At 35.6% G+C, this 18294-nt stretch overlaps 1 protein-coding gene across 2 annotated transcripts in view; it reads left to right on the forward strand.

The window, feature by feature from the left end:
* The first annotated feature begins 2758 nt into the window (after positions 1-2758).
* Positions 2759-18294, forward strand: part of LOC149565732 (superoxide dismutase [Mn], mitochondrial-like) — a 29977-nt gene continuing 14441 nt past the window's right edge. For both annotated transcript variants that reach the window (XR_016362067.1, XM_089819229.1), the window contains exons 1-5: positions 2759-3102; positions 10453-10499; positions 10613-10738; positions 10862-10918; positions 15816-15887. Coding sequence is in view for 1 of the 2 variants with exons in the window: in XM_089819229.1 (XP_089675355.1) it covers positions 2817-3102; positions 10453-10499; positions 10613-10738; positions 10862-10918; positions 15816-15887 (588 nt within the window). In the remaining variant the exon portion in view is untranslated. The remainder of the gene's footprint in view (positions 3103-10452; positions 10500-10612; positions 10739-10861; positions 10919-15815; positions 15888-18294) is intronic.

The raw sequence follows: 18294 nt of genomic DNA on the forward strand, positions 1-18294 counted from the left end.
CATCAGTTGATAAGTAGGAGATAATTTCCATAGCAAGTCAAATTATGATATTGCTATTAGGATTTAACTATGTAATTTTTTGAGTCAAACTCATTGACCCATATTTCATGAGTAGTGATCCAACACGAATCCATCTCTCATGATAATAAATAGAACACTTAGCACTCATTGGATCTAGGTGATGCTCACAAAGGTGAAGCACTAGGACTTCTTGGGAGGTCAGTCATCCTAGTACTACTCTAGCTTGAGCACGCTTAACTACATAGTTTCCTCCATGGTTAAACCCACTTTTCTTGTAACCCCATTTGCAAAACCTTCACCAAGTGTTGTGCCTTATGAACCATTTATTACAAAGCCCCTTAAGCTCATCAATTGATAAGTAGGAGATAATTTCCACAAGAAGTCAAATTATGATATTGCTATTAGGATTTAACTATGTAGTTTTTTGAGTCAAACTCATTAACCCATATTTCATGAGTAGTGATTCAACATGAATCCATCTCTCATGATAATAAATGGAACAATTAGCACTCATTGGATCCAGGTGATGCTCATAGAGGTGAAGCACTGAGACTTCCCAAGAGGTCACCCATCCTAGTACTACTCCAACCTAAGCGCGCTTGACTATAGAGTGTCCTCCATGGATAAACCCACTTTGCTTGCAACCCCATTTGCAAAACCTTCACCAAGTGTTCTGCCTTATGAACCATTTATTACAAAGCCTCTTAAGCTCATCAATTGATAAGTAGGAGGTGATTTCCGCAACAAGTCAAATTATGCTATTGCTATTAGGATTTAACTATGTAGTTTTTTGAGTCAAACTCATTGACCCATGTTTTATGAGAGATGGATTCGACACTACTCCAGCCTGAGCACACTTGACTACATAGTTTCCTCTATGGTTAAACCCACTCTACTTTCAACCCCATTTACAAAACCTTCACCAAGTGGTCCGCCTTATAAACCATTTATTACAAAGCCCCTTAAACTCATCAATTGATAAGTAGGAGATAATTTCCACATCAAGTCAAATTATGATATTGCTATGAGGATTTAATTGTGTAGTTTTTTGAGTCAAACTCATTGACCCATATTTCATGAGAGATGGATTCCATGAAATATGGGTCAATGAGTTTGACTCAAAAAACTACGCAGTTAAATCATGATATTCCATGAAATATAGGTCAATGAGTTTGACTCAAAAAACTACACAGTTAAATCATGATAGCAGTATCATAATTTGACTTGTTGTGGAAATTATCTCCTACTTATCAATTGATGAGCTCAAGGGGCTTTGTAATAAATGGTTCATAAGGTAGACCACTTGGTGAAGGTTTTACAAATGGGGTTGCAAGCAGAGTGGGTTTAACCATGGAGGAAACTTTGTAGTCAAGCGCACTTAGGCTGGAGCGTACTGGGATGGGTGACCTTCTGGGAAGTCCCAATGCTTCACCTTAGTGAGCATCACCTAGATCCAATGAGTGGTAAGTGTTCTATTTATTATCATGAGAGATAGATTTGTGTTTCACTACTCATGAAATATGGGTCAATGAGTTTGACTCAAAAAACTACACAGTTAAATACTGATAGCAATATCATAAAAAATAATTGCTAACATTAACACTGCCATTATAGAATGTATATTTTACAATGATAACTATTAAGTATCAAAATAACTTTTCTTCCTAGCTAATAAAAATGTGAAATGATGCTGATGCTACCTACATGTTGCACATTACAAAATTCCAGGACATGCTGATAAACATCTTTCTTGTTTCCCTACACAATGTGCTTTTCGGTCTCATGGAAGACACAAGTGTTTTGAAGTTTAGCAAATTATAAAATCGGAGAGCGTGGAAGGTTACATAAAGCCAATTCAAGCACATAAGAGGAATAGAAAGAAATGGCGGCAAGTAGAAAGAATTCAAAAACACTTTATCACATGCAATCTTAAAGTCAAGACCACAGTTCCGTATGAAATCCTTTTGGCGGAGGTGGGTTCCTTTCCATTAGAAGCCGTTGCATTGATCCGAATGCTAAGCTATTTAAAGAAAACCCAAGGTCTAGAAACACATCGTTGGCTCAAGTTGGTAATAGAGGAAAAACTTGTGAGGCGGAAAAACACATGGATGAAACAAAATGACAAATGGATGCAAAAATGGGATATCAACATCCCAGCTTGCCCGGATAACATCAAAGAAATAAAAAAGTTTGTCAATGAAAAATTTCGCAATATTCTGTGGACAAGACACATAGGGAGGAAAAAATCTTATTACATTAAAGAATTTAATCCCACTTCTAGTCATGATGAAAAGGCATATATAGGGGCACCTATTAACTGGAAAGCAAAAATGTTGATGGCACAAATTAGAACTAGTTCACATCAGCTGCGATGTGAAACTGGTAGATGGCAAGTTCCAAAGGAAGAGTGGGCAGACAGAACATGTTTATTCTGCAATATGGAAACAGTGGAGACAGAGCAACACTTTGTCATGGAATGCTTGGCTTACAACGACATCAGATCTGATTATACAAAAATTCTGCAGAACAAGGACTTCAACTATTTATTTGAGGAAGATCAAGTGAAGAGAACTGCGGATTTGATTATCAAAATTCAGAGAAGAAGAGACAAGTTAACCAAAACTTTGCAACTGACTAGTTTGGCTCCTGACTCGGGAGGGCGATTGCATGGGTCCCATAGACTACTTTAGTCTCGTGGACGTCATTAAAATCTATCATATCATATCATATCAGAAGCAAAGATCCGCAGCGTGCAGCGGCATAGAGAGGACTACGAGAAAGGAAGAGAAAGAATAATGGCGTTGTTGGCGTCTTTGAGGAGAACAGGTGGCATTGGCCTCGGGAGAGGTGGAATGTTTGCCAGAGAGATCCAGAGCTTCAGTTTACCAGAGCTTCCATACGAATACAGTGCACTGGAACCGGTTATCAGCGGTGAGATAATGAGTCTGCACCATCAGAAACATCACCAAGCATATGTTACTAACTATAATAAGGCTCTGGAACAGCTTGAAGAGGCCTCTGCTAACAAAAATACCGAAGCCATTGTCTCTCTCCAAAGTGCCATCAAATTCAATGGAGGAGGTAAGATTAAATCCAAAGTTCATTAAATATCTGAATTTGGCTTCGTAGATCAAGACCTGGTGTCTTATAAAGGATTAAAGCTTCGGCTGTTACTTAACTTTTAGGATAAATATCTAGGGTTGTTTTAAAACCCTGGGGTTTAAGGTACACTTTTTGCAATAGTTGCTATCAGGAAATAGTTTTGTTTGAATATTACTACGCTTCTCTGTGCACACTGTTTCCCACGCTTCACTTCCGGCATTGTCTCTGCATCTGGATCAAAAGGTTAGACGTCATTGCTTGACCAAAATGTCCGGAACTGGTTTTTTTATTTGACTCTTCCAAGGGCACCTGTTCTGACAAACGAGGAAGACAGATTGCTCTCAAATTCTCCCGCTACCAAGGTTTGCATGGACTGTGGGCAGTGTTAAAGCAGATAGCGATTTGAATTTGGGTTTCCTCTACAGGCCGCCATTTTCTATTGCATCACACAGCCCTTTGAACTATTATCATATTTGTAATTACATTACCGATACAAGGTAATTGCTCTTAACTCCGAGATAAGTTTCCACATAATATTTAAAGATGCTAAGCAATCAAGATATTTCAATTTTCTAATAATTGTTAAAAATCTTTCGATCAATTAGAATATTGTCAAATCAATTAAACAAGTCTTATTGGTAGTAATAATAGAACGAATCGGAGACACAAAACAAAAGTAAAGCTCGACAAAAAATAAGTTGTTGTAAGCAAGGAAACTTAAAATGCATTGTGTCACATCAAAACGTAAAGAAATTTCTTTCTCGCTCTCATTTCAAAACTTGAAAGATCGAATAAAACAAGAAATATCGTTTCTCTAATTTAATACATGGAACTTTGACTATTCTATCAGATACAAGAAATCTCAAAGAGAGCTTCTGTGATGAGCACACTTATAGTTCACATCGTTTCAAAGTTCTTCTACAGATAAAATGTTCTGCTAATCTACTAGTAATTGTTTAATCGATATATTTCCTTAGGCATTTCATTTTTAGATATTTTAATTTCTCTAATCATTTCTGGAAATGGCTTGATATTTTGCTTCATAAAATAGTTAAGTGAAAATGAAATGCTAAATGTTTTTCTTTCTATGAAAAGTTATATTCTTAAACGTGAGAACAATATAATGTTCATTTTTTAACAAAACAGGAAAAAATGAACTATTTATAAATTAAAAGACAAAAACAATTTACATGGACCTGTATCCAGTTTCCAGCTACCAGTAGCATAACAGTGCCTAACAACAATGGAATATGAGGTAACCTGAGTAGGGACACTACTTATCCCACGCATGTGCATGATAATAGACAGTCCACATTGAGTTTTATCAATCTCATTAGCGTGGCATGTATTGTTGCGGGTATCTCCCAAACCCCCAAAAATAGACATTGTTGGACTCTGGTTGCATGTTGGGATTTTGATCCCGGAGATGCAAGACAGGTTGATGATGTGGAAGCACATGAGGTATTGCTCAGGGTTCTATTCAATTAAAATGAGACAGTCTCCCACAGTGGCAGTGACTCAGACTCCAATTTTGATGCGGTGTTAGAGATGTTGATTAGGGGCAGCTGCATACTTCTATATTTTTGTAAATTTGCAGCTGAAAGTTGCAGCAGTTGGGCAGTTTTTGGAAGTCATATGGTATTCATATATATTCACATTGTCAATGAATGCATTTAAATTTTGTTAGTATATCAGTTTTATGTTGCTGTCTGTTAAATGAATACCTCTATTACTCTAATATCATATTTTAAGGTTCTATAATGTGTATGACAATTCCCCTGTCAATGTTACAATATGAATATACGATATTTTTCTTGGTTGCTGATTCGTTTCAGGATCGGATTCGGGTTTGAGAATCCAATTCGTGGATTCGTGATTTTTTATTTTTTCCATTATGATTCATGAGTGTGTGTGTGCACACACACACACACACACATACACACACACACACACACACACACACGCATATATATACACATGTATATATATATATATATATATTCCAAGTTTGGCCTATGGGTCCTTCGTCTTGGATTCGTGCAGGGTCATATCCAGCACGAACTGGATCCGGACCACTAGGATTTTTTTATATATTATTAAAAAATTTCCCATTTTTTAGTAGCTGCACCCTGCTTCATTTTAATGGCCTTCTTAGATGTGTTCCCCTGTCACCTACCTTTCCATGTCCCAGAAACTGGAGGTGACATATCATTTTGTTTATTGCCATTTTCATAGTAGAAGTTATCATGAACTAAATTTGAATTTCAATCTTGTGGAAAGTAGGTGACATATTTTATCACAGAACCAAAATTATTGTTTGCTTGGTATTTTATTCGAGAAATTCTTCAAGTTGATATTAGTAAATATACTAAATAATGGCTGGATCACATGAATTAGATTCAAGCAATTAATTTCCATTTTAAGAAGCATATATATATACTGAATACTATTATGATTTTTCTACACTGTTCTCCGAAATATGTCATAGTTAGGGTCTGTTGCGTCCCAAGGAAGGATAAGTGATCTAGAAGGCAGTTTAACATGGGATTGCTTCCTTTGTGCACTACTTCCAAGTGCCAATTCTTATTCTACACTCGCACTTGACTGTGGATCTTGAAGGGTGTGCTGCATTGCCTTGTTGTACACTGGGAAATGCTTGGTCATTAGTTTTGTCACTATTTGCCACAATGCAACAGTTCAATGCCAATTTTGAATGAGAGACCTTTTTGATGGCTTTTCAGATTCTTGATGCAAATTGTTATGGTTCAAGGTGATGGAGACTACTGTTGGTATGGGAGATAGCGTGGGAACAGCTATGCAGCTTTTAAAAAATGGGAGAACACTTGGAGACAACAATCATAAAACCTATATAAATAGCTGGATATATTAAAAAGTTCCACAATAGCTGTTAAAAAGTGTAAAATGCAGAAAAACTAAAAACTAATATGATAACTGAAATTGATATTAATGAAGAGAAAGCTCAACTGTATTGATATTTGATACTTACAGCCTTAGTTACCAATTTGTGTTTGGGTTTGGGTTTGGTTTCAGGTTCAGGTACGAGAATTTGGGACATGGGTACATGCAACTTTTGTTTTGGGGGTTTGGGTCTGATTGCGTATGTTATCCGTGTACAGAATAACTAAAGAAATATACAGATTTGTAAAACTAAATCATTTGATAGTATGCTCCAGATGTGCTGGTTGGGTGCATCCACAGTCCAGGATGCACATTCTGGATGCCTCTGGACAATGCATCCAGACCCAATGTGCAGGGGCAGCGTGTGCATCCTGCAACTGAGTTTTGAGTCATGAGAGAAACAGATAAGTTTTAAGCAACATTGAGCCGGAGTTAATTGATAAATTGATAATAACTGAAATAAGAATGCTATTACTGAAAACATGATATGGAGCTACCTGCAGATGGTTCTATTTTTAATCAATTGATAAAATTGAAGTGCACACAAACATCTTAATCCTTTTTATTGCTTCTATTATGACAAGAGCTTTTTTAGCTTTGATAAGAATTTTTTTTTGCAATAAAAAAACTCATTGATTTTAGTGCAGAAAATAGAAAACAAGTCTTATTGTATTTCGGTATATCTTTAGCTTTTGTCATTCAAATGTTAACACTTGAGGAAAACAAACAATATAGTTTATGGGATACATATAGGAATTTTCTACGGGAAATTTCTCAATTTTTTCGTGTACACTTCGAATAGATGTATGGAAACATGAAGAAAGTTTCTTCATTTTTGGAGTCTCTTGACATTTGATGAAGTCCGCTTTCCCCATACATCTCTCTGAGATGGTTTTACTTTTTGATATGGGAGACAATTACTAGGGGTTAGTGTATGAATCTCCAAGTAACTACACAAATTACTTGCCCTTTTCTAATTAATCAGGTTTTGTTCTCTTACAAGATACTTAACCTGCAATTTAAACACCTATCGGATTCTATACATACATTCCTTTAATGAGAAGAGCAAAGCAGATGTAATGTCCCCTTTATTTCCATAGTCTCTCCAAGAGCTTCATAATTTCCCATCCTGATAGGCTAATTACTTAATTCAAATGGAATGGTTTCCAGCTGCATCTTTATTTGGGGTGAAACGGAGGAGAATTTGATATTTTTTTGATGGTTTATAAAGTTAGAGTCACTTTATAATATAAAGTGATATTATATAATTAAAATGACTTTATAAAGTGATTTGATAAATTAAAAAGCAATTTTTATCCCTCATTACTAAATGTAAGGGCGTTCACCAACTTGAGAAGCTATATAAGAAGAGCTCTTCATTCATTTGGGGATATGTTATGATATCTTTTCATTTAAGCTACTTCTCATGTTGTTGAAATATAGTGATTGGATTGTTCTAAGGATGGAAACCCTTGGAACCATGAAAGTTTGGTTCAAAACCCATTCCTTCAAAGATTGGTGGATTCATACGGAGTTCACATATGGACTTAATGGTGACAGGTTAGGTTTGAATAAAAAGCTATGATGCAGATTGAAGGGGACATGAATAGTGCCACAAATATTGCTGTGAACAATAACATGAAAAACATGAATAGTGCCGTGAGCAATAACACAATAGTGTCGCGAACAGTGCATGAACAATGCCGTGAATAGTAACATGAACAGTGTTGGTACAGTACATGAACAGATTTACACGTTACCCCTTGATATTCACAGCCCAAGTGCACACGAGTCGGAGTTATGTATCAATATCCATCTTGATTCTGTTTTCTATTTGAACTGTATTTGGACCTTTTTGTTTGAAGGTTTCATTGCTGTTGATAAACAGATATTTTATGATCAATCGTTTCTGAGCATTGACATAACTGAAATTTCTTATTTGTTTGCAAGTTGCTGGTTGAAATCTGCTAGGAGTTAGCTAGTCAACTGTTTGACAATATGTCTATGTGATGCCTCTGAGTAACAAGAACAAATGTTGCAAAGTGTTTGGTATAATGTCTAGGCCTCACGTAGAAGTGTTTTCAGACTTTATATATTTTGCCAGCATGTTTTATGACAGCATGATGAAGTAATGTTCTTGCAATTACCTTTAAGGAAAAATCAGTATTTTGTGACTAAGTGTGACAAGTATCTGACAGAATTACAATACATAGTGTTTGGGTTTATAATGTGATTTGGTGCAAGAAAAAATGGACAATTACAGGATAACTCGTGCATGACAATTGTTTGACAAAATTCCTCTGGGCTTATTGAGTATTTAAGGATGAATATTGGTAGAGAATCTTACAGCAGAGCAGTTGTATCTTACAATTAACTTTTCCTGCGTAACATGGTCAAGGTATTCCACAATTGTTCATTCTTTCCAAACTAAGTTGCCGGTTTGGATTCTGGTAGGGGTGCAGGTTCAGGATTCGGGCTCGAAATTCATCCAAATTTGTTCTAGGATGGGTTAGGGTTCGTTTTGGATTTTGTACAAGATTTTAAAATATATATATGTGTGTATTATATATAATATATGTATATGTATACAGTTACACACACACACGTATGGATGTAAAAATATGCAGCAGCAAATAAGTCCATACACCAATATGCTGCATCTGCTCCGAACAATTTTAAAATGAAAAGAAAATAGAAAACTACTTAATGATGAATCCAATCCAATATTATAAATTCCTTATCTAAAATTTAAGATTTCATTTTATTTTAATTTAATTTCTTAATAAAAAACTAACATATAAAATCTAATGATCATAAATTTAATATTATTATTTATTTTTATTCGTGTTGAATTATTAACATTTCATGGTTGAAGCTTAATATTTTGATATATTTGATTTATATAATAAATTAATAAATATAAATTTAAAAAATTAATTTTTTAACTTTTAAATTTGAATTTATGAATATTCTAAAGATTTTTTTAAAGAGATTTCAGGTTTATAAATAATGAATGCAATCCCAGTTCTATAAAATGTTTTGAAGATATTTTTAGAGGTTTTAAATATATATTTTAAAGCTGTTAAAGAATGCCTGAAGACTCTTGTTTGTCCGTGAATGGTGTGTTGTCAAGACTTGCATTGTTTGCAATCACTGTGTTCAATATCAGAAACTGCCCTGCGATACCAAACAATGGCAATAACAAAATAACGATGTGCAAGTGATGCTGTGTGATAACTGATAACAATGCTGGCCATCTCTCCATTTGTCTGTTTCAGTTGGTGGATGCAGTTGGCACGACATTACATTCCCACAGATTTTCAGTAATCTCCCAACCGCCGCGTTGGAAAACAATGGGAACTTTAATTAAAATGCCATCATTATCAATCTTTCGCTGGCAATTTCTCAGCTTCTGGGTTCATTTTATATTTTTCCACATTCACCCCAATTCAACCCAAAGTTGATCAGGGCCCTCCACAGTGAATACTGACCGAATCACACAGTCTGATGCCGACTTAGCATTGAATTCAAACCAAATTCGAATGATTGAGAAATCGACTAGCGAATTCAGGGTCTGGGGAATGAATATGACAACTTAGTTTCCAAATAAAAAAATATTAAAATGTTGCCTGAAATCAAAGCTTTTACTCATGCATACCTGTTTTGCATACAGAGATTCATCGTACATCCCTTGTTATATGGAGAGTTTTCCTTTACTTTTTCAGCTCTTATGCTAGGCAACATATGACTCACAACACAATCCACCAAGCTGTAACATTTTGTACTCTATTCATGTGCAGTTACCTTTTATTTCAATTGATGTTATTTACCAACTATTCTTGTGTACTCATTTGCAATATCCTGCTATAAATTCATTCAAATTCAGATTTGCAATTGTAATTCATTGCTATGTTTCTGCATCATTACACATTTCTATTTCCCAGGATTCTCTTCAAACAAAGGTAGAAGGAAAATATTTAAAGCAGAAGAGAAGTAACATTTTCCTATTGAATCTTAATTTATAAACTTTCAGTTATATAATTTATATTCTATTCTGTTTAGTACCAATAAGTGCAGAAAGTGTAAGTTTGATCTAGTGATTCTTTATGTTTAATTTTTTCTAATGATTGAGTTTTCTAATTTCATTTTTGGGATTCTTGTTCTTAAAATTCTTGGTTAGCTAAACTCTGCATAATTTCATATGCAATTATTCTTTTGCATGTGTTTTCATGTCCACCATGTCATATATTTCATTGAGTACTCTGCTGATTGCACCTTAAGTGGCAATGTGGATTGCCTATTCAAGTTCAAGGGGCATTATTGTTTCCAGCTGTCATCATGAATTTTTTGGGTTGCATCTTTTCACTTGTCTGATGGTTGAGTCTTATTCTTTATTTAATGTTTCTGCAGGTCACATCAACCACTCTGTGTTTTGGAAGAATCTTGCTCCTGTGAAAGTAATGCTCATAGTCATTTAGATATTCTATGAGTAAATTTTGATCTTTTTTGACGTTTTTGACAATTATATTGCTCACATGTAGTTTTAATGCTTAGAATACATTTTTCTCAGGAAGGAGGTGGGGAAGCACCAAGTGGTGGCCTGGCAAAGGCAATAGATACTCAGTTTGGGTCCTTAAATGCTTTGATAGAAAAGATGAATGCTGTGGGTGCTGCTTTGCAGGGATCTGGTTGGGTGGTAAGATACTTTGCATCTTGTTTGTGGTTATGCTTTTTTTCCTTTTAATTTGCAAGTGAAGATATCATCTACAGTAGAAGAAATACAATTTTAAAATTTGGTTGATTTTTATTCCCTTGACAGTGGCTGGGCTTAAATAAAGATCTGAAGAGCCTTATCGTCGAGACAACACCAAATCAGGCAAGTGTAAAAGCTTGTGCTCTATTTCTTTTAAACTTTTATTCTTGCATGTATTTAACAATTTGTCAATTTCTTTTCTGTAGCCATAGGTTAAGGTGATGTGATCATGTTAATGCAATGAGGGTTCATGCTTTGGTAGAGGGAAAATAATTGTGAGTGAGTGAAATATCTGTAGGCATCAATTGCATGTATATGTTTTGAGGCCTCTTACCATTTAGTGTCTCTTCTAGGGTTTACTCTATTGTCTTGGTGCTTATTATTTTAGGCCTCTTGGACAATGCACAAAAGAGCTTTAAGTTTTAGACTTAATCAATGATAATGGATATGGATTAATTCTAGAAGGTAATAGTTTCTCTTTTTGGTGCCCTCCACTGTTACTGATTTAGCCATATCAGTTGAAATTTAATGGTCCACGTTGAACCAGAGCCTTGATAGGAGAAATGTCAAAAGAAAGCTGCACCTTTGAGAAACCAAATAGAAGAGGTGGCTGCAAGACACCAATGAGTTGTTGCAACCTATTTGCAAATCTATGAAGAATTTGCCATGCATCTTCTATGATGCAAACTTGTTGCTTTATCAATCCAAGAAGGAGCATCTTCATTAGCTTTTCTTTTGACAGTGCATACATGTTGGGTATATCAAAGCTAGTGATGTAGAGTCTAGATAAATCATAGTCTCAGCTTATTGGGATACGAGTAATTTACTTTCCAAGCTAGTGAACTTATGCATCTATAGTGGGTATTTGGTTACCCAACGAATATTACAAACTGCATAAGTTAAAGATGTCCGCCGATAGCAGGTCAACATCATTTCAGCACAAACATGCAAAGGTGAAGGCAACCAAAGACTTAGATTTCAGAAAAAGAAAAGAGTTAGACTTTTATACAAAAGCTTATTACCTAAGTTGCCATTTCGGGTTCGGGGTTCGGGTTTGTGGGCTCATGCAAATTTTATTTTTTCCCATTTAGGTTTGTGGGTGGGTTCGTGAGTATATATATATATATATATACAAAAAAATAAAAGAAACCCATGGGTCCTCCTAGATTCACCACAGGTCTTCCCAGGTTTGCCGTGGGACTTCTGGGTTTGCTGCGGGGCTGGGCAGGGTCCCTGTTGGGGCTTGCAGGTCCTCCGAAAGCGCAGACCCGAGAGGACCTGCAGGCCCCAACAGGGACCTTTCCCGCAGCCAGGCTCAGATCTGGACCTGGACAAATCCGGACCCGGACCCAAGCTCCAGGGTCCGAACCCAGCTTTCTAGCTTATTACCATTAACACAAAGTAGGAGCTTGACATAAAGCTAAACAGGGAGTCCTATTCAAAGTGACTTGGATCATTGATTCATTTATCAATATGAAGGGCAAGAGAGGAATACCAAGGGCCATATTAGCAGAATCTCATATTGATGCCAATAGGCTAGACATATTAGAGATGTGCTAAAATGACCCTGAGAAAACAATATTTGTAGGTATTTGACAGGCCTGTTGCTGAGGCAAGGTTCTACATGGAACTCTACAAATGAGGCACTTACCATGTAAAACTATAAACATGCTTCTTTCATGGTGTGGAAGACTGTGCATCTATCACCAGTTTTCTGGTTTTCCAGATTTTTGTTATTCTCATCTCCTTTCATGTTCCTCTTTCAAATTATCTTTTGTGCCTGCCATCATCCATTTAGCTTCCTATTTCCCATTCCTTCATGTGTAGTCCTCCAATGGTAATTGCCCCACAATTTACTTTGATGCATTTTGACATCATTTTTGCTGACTTACTCCTTTATGGCTAGATACCTCTCCAAACTGTAAGCTGTCATTATTGTAGCATGATACAGTCATCGACATATCAATCTAAGTTTAGGAAATTTGTACTGTATTCTTTAGACCTAAGTTGCCTGGTCTGTGGCTCCTGACCCTTGGTACTGGTCTGGTTCAAACTAGGTTCTAGTAATTGTCAAATTTGCTTCCAGGCCTGATCTCAGCCCAGGTTGGTTCGGCACGACAGTCCAGCACAGTAGAAAATTAAAATCATGAAAATTGTTGACCCACAACTTGCAGATGGTTTTTAGCATCTAAATGTGCTATAATCTGGAAAAATTAGGATTAAAAACAGCCAAAAAATGCTAGGGCAATGCAGCTAGGATTTCATGAAATTTCTCAGGCTTGAGAAAGGATGTCAATGATACACTCCATGACCGCAGTGAACTCATGTTTTTTAGGCAGTTAATCAGAAACTCCACAACTCATTTTGTTTCTTGGGCAATTAATTTGGTGACAGCCTTAGTGATCTAGTAGCAAAAGCAAGTATGCAATTCATTCATGAAACGATTTTAGATTCCTATTGTGCATAGGGCACACATGAAAGGGCAGGAGATATGCAACTAGGTGAATTGTTTTTATAATTATATTATACTTATTATGATAATAGATAGTTTCTATCATCTCTGTTTAGTATCTAATGGTTATCTATTGTAATCTCCTGTAAATATTAGAATGTTTCTAGTATTTTGTTTTCTGTTTCTAGAATAGAGCGTTTCTATTCTTTATAATTGGTTCCTAAGGAAACATTGTTCAGTCTCTTGTATGAATTGACCTCTTGATCACTGTTAATATCAAGAAAATATATTCCAATTACTTCGTAATATGGTATCAGAGCTAATACTTTAATTTTTTTCGAAAATAATTATAATCTGACTAATATTTTGCTTGAGGAAAATTAGAAGTTCAACGGTTGCAATTATGGCAGGTGCAAACAACGGATGCTAACCATCTTCAAATATCGCGATAGCAATAAGGTGGTATTGGGTCACAACAGTCGTCTTAGCAAAGGTCCAATGCACCAACTTCAGAAGGCTCCAGGATAAAGAACATTCAATGCAACTGTTGCCACAAGTATGGGCACATGAAGTTTGAATGTGGGAAGTGCTTAGCTGCCCTATCTAAGCAATCTGGTTTGCTTAATTTCTGTGAGCTTTGCCATCTAGAGGCAAACATTAGTAAGGCTAAGCTCATGATCTTCAACACACCCTATGATGTATTGTTTAAGTTTTAGTTTGTCTACAAAAACGAAGATTAGAATGCATAATTAAATGATTCATTATGAAGAGTTCCTTAATGCATCATCTAAGCATAGTTTAACGTCCAATCCTTTTTCCCAAAATGCATCTATAGGCTCACTTTCTATACCCAAAAACTAGGTTCCTTGAGGGATTCAGCTTCAAAATGTGAGAGACACCCCTACTTGGCACTCTGTTGTTGAGAGGGCTTACCTCTTTCGAAATGTCTTGGTGTTTATAGATTACTGTAGTTCAATTTATTGACATCTCTATTATCCAACTTCTTCCATCCAAGAGTTCCTTAAGTCTCCCTGGTTGCCTTCACTCAAAGGAGGTCACTGTGAGAATTATAAGAGAATACTCGTCAACAATATATTCAAGTCATTATTGCTTCCTTGTAGAGTTTGAGATGGAGGAACATTTAGTATCTTGTTATCCTGTATGTTATGAGAATCAAGTGAGGTACCATTTGGTGTACATGGATATGGGTAATTCTTTAGTCATCCTTTTCAATACCTGATATTACATTCAAGTCATCATTGCTTCTCTGTGTAGTTTTAGATGTAGAGAGGTGTCAGTAGTTCTCTGCCCATCATTTTCCAATACTCCAATTAGAGGTGCTTGCCCTATATTCTTGTACAAGGCCCATAGAACTATTGGGCTAATTCCTTCCTTCATTAAGCTTTCCTTTCTAATTGTATGGATCACAAGTCCACAAAGAACAATTGATATATGCCTTGAGAGAGACATATCAATGAGACGGTGTTCCTCTTTCGCATTAGTACCATAGCATCTTAGGCTTTGTAGCCTCATTGCAGGTCGAACTGTCTTATTTGATTTAGTGTCAAGAGCATTCCCGTTGTTTGTGTTACTAGTTGTGTAGACAAACATGTATAACTAGTTTTTTCTCTGCCAGTAGTGGCTTATCATTCTTGGATGTTTAGAAAAGCTCTAAGAGCAACATTTTTTTTCCTAAGTTTGTCGAGTTAGATTCCTTGTCCAAATGTTACTTTACAAAATTTCTTGTATCTTGTTTGGGTTCTGTTGCTGTGATAATGATGTTGTTGTTGGTGGTTCTGGCCAAGCCTTGTTGTAGACATGTAAGAATTTTGACTTTTCATGGTCGTTTTCTTTACCTGCATTAACATGTTTCCTAGAGGGGTCCTTCCATTGTAAGGTTATTTCATTGTCTTCTATTTGACAGTCATCAGCTCCTGTATTTGTTCACCTTCCTTTTGCACTGTGTTAGTCACTATTTATAACCTAGATTTCTACTCAAGTACTTTTCTTTTATAATTGATTGAACTTTCTGAGTCATAGCAATCTGTCTTCGTTAATCGTGGACCTTAATATGGTTTTTTCCCTCATATTTTAGATGTGAATATCATTGTCGGGCACACCATAATGGCAATATACTGTTAAACTTTATTTTGATTGGCCAGTGTTAGTTTACTGATATAATTCTCTGAGAAAAAACATTGATTAGTGATGATAAATTAAATATATATCCTCTTTAAGATACCGCATTTTATGAGGATTTCCTCTCCCATATGAGATAAATGAAAATCTTGCTTTTTTATTTTTCTTATATAATTATTGTGCATGCCTTTTACACACTGGTTTTTAGAACTCTATGATGTTGTATATTTAGTCCCACATATTTTTAGAGTCTCTTTATGATTATAGTATGCACTTTGCTCTTTAATCTCCATAATTGTCTTGTGCTGAAGAGGATTCAAGAATAGCTCTCTAGCTTTCTCGAGATGCATGGTGTCAATATGTTATATATATTTGCTTGGTTTTGAATTATATTTAATAACTTTATTTCTGATTTGCTGATCTGTTCAGGACCCTCTGGTGACAAAGGGTTTGCTTCCACTACTGGGAATAGATGTATGGGAGCATGCATATTATTTGCAGGTAAAGATGTTAATATTTTTTAGAGCTAACTTGTTTATTTGATCATTGTTTAGAGTAATATGCCTCTTTGTTTAGATGTTCTAAAAATGAGCTGCTTCACAAGATTTTTTACTTGCTGTTTGTAAGCTTTTTGTCTTTGGCATAGTAACATGCTTTATATCAGAGATTTATCAGCCCATTTTGGTCGGTGCTTGGATATGGTGGTATTTTTTATGTTCATAACACTAAATGCATGAGATACAAGAAACAAGATTGTGAAGGGGTGCCTCTTCAAGTTTTTTCACAAGGGTTTTCTTAATCAGAACTTTCTCTGATGTTAATTCCCCAAGGGTTCTGTGACCTGTAGATATATTTGCACAATACAATACCTTGTATGGTGACATGGAGCCGGTTTTGTTCCAAATTTATTTTCCACTTTGTAAGCTCCTACAGATCTGAGAGGAATTTTAACTGATATAGGATTTTATGTAGATCTTTCTAAGTCATGCTTGATAATATTAGGAAATAACATGTAGAAAATAAAATAAATTTTTAACAAAGTATGCACTTTCTATATAACCACATATTGAATGCATAGATTATTATCATTGGTGTTTTAGAAGGTTAATTTACTGGTACACACCATGTAAGTTTAAGGAGATATAGAGGTATGATTAGTAATGACATGATTAAAGATCATAGGTGTGGCCTTTGATAAATCTAGATATAATAAGCAACTACTTTAGATGTTTTGACAATGAGATAAGGGTTGCTAATGTGCCTCAAAGAATTAACTACTTTAGATGTTTTGACAATGAGATAAGGGTTGTTAATGTGTCTCAAAGAATTAATGCTTGTAACTAATGACTTATTGTTTTTGAGTTTCTTTGTATTGAATGGGCTGTGAGGAGTTGAAGATGATAGAGGCTGCAAGTTATGATGTAGGTGGCGTGTTGCTTGAACAACTTGAATACAGAAGCAACAAGCCAAGTTTTCTCTTTTGCAAAGGTTGTGATGCGAGGAAATGTGTGGGTTTAGAAGTATAACTACCTTGTGAAGATCGACATTTTAAAGTTAGCTTCTCTTTCCCTAGTTTGAATCTAGTTGTAATCAGGTTTTGAAGAGAACCTCACTTTAGATGTTGAGTGTAAAACTAAAAGTTTTGTCTACTCACGAGGACATTTTTCAGTTGTTCCTAAGATGGCTATTATCACAAGCTAGGGAGGTTATTTTAGCATAGGACGGTAAATGATCTGAAATGGACTAGTAAAGTGTCCACTTATTTAAGGTTCCCAAGAAGGCATATTCTTGTACAAAACAATCTTAACCTATGTTATGCCACGTTTCTTGGGCTGGGGATGATAGGTACGCCAGTTTTTAGGAGATGACAAGGGTGACAATTAAAAAAATAGGGAATTATGTAGCATCAATAATGCAATCATCACATACATTACAGAATTTTAAGACATAATACCACAATTCAATTGAGGTTTTGTATTGCATTCATTAACAATGTGTATATGTATTAAATAAAAATTACAACAGAATGCCTAAAGGCTGCAAATTTCAACTACAAAATGTCAAAGTATAGGTATATGCAATCGCCTATAAGCATCATCTCTTAACACTACATCAAAATTGGAGTCAAAGTTATTGCCACTATGAGAGGTTGTCTGACATTGATCCAAAGGAACCCAAAGCAATACATCATGTGCCTCCACATCTTCCAGATTAACATCCCAATAGTAGCTAGAATTTGATGATGCTCAAGAGTTTATTGATCTTGAAGCCACAAAGCGATAGGCTCAATCAACAGCTTCTATGGTTGTCTAGTTTACTCATGACTGACTCTGTGAAGCTATATGCAGAACAATTCCTCTCTGCAACAGGGGAACTAGCAACCTGCGAATGGAGAGAAGTGGCAAGCATCCTCAAAGCTAATGCATGTTTGAGCTGATGTAGCTCTATCCATCCTTGCCTTTAGTCTATTGAATGTTGGGACACACAGATTCACAAAGGTTTAAGTTTGGTAAACTCCTCACTATAAATTTCTTCAAGGGCCTTCACAAAGCCATTCTTCACTTTTTCAACATTATATTGAGGCACTTTTTGTAATATTCCCTTTTTGGTTATTTGGGATTATGACAGACTCCTTAGAATTATATCTTTGAGATTGCTATACTATGTGCAGCTTGGAAATTTAATATAAAACTATGGTGGCCACAATGTATAAATGTCTAAATATGTACAAGAAGTGATTCATAGAATGCTTTGAATGTACAAATTGCTGATATTTGGCGTGTCTGATGCAGCAGATGGAATATACAATAAATTGAAATATCACAATCCTTTCTGCATCTGGTATAACAATATTAATATGCAATTATGATGGTTGCGTTTGCAATGGATCCTCTGTGGTATCTGATAC

This window comes from Cupressus sempervirens, chromosome 3, assembly GCF_028749045.1.
Source record: "Cupressus sempervirens isolate cs-2001-9-10 chromosome 3, ASM2874904v1, whole genome shotgun sequence".
NCBI classification, from domain to species: domain Eukaryota; kingdom Viridiplantae; phylum Streptophyta; class Pinopsida; order Cupressales; family Cupressaceae; genus Cupressus; species Cupressus sempervirens.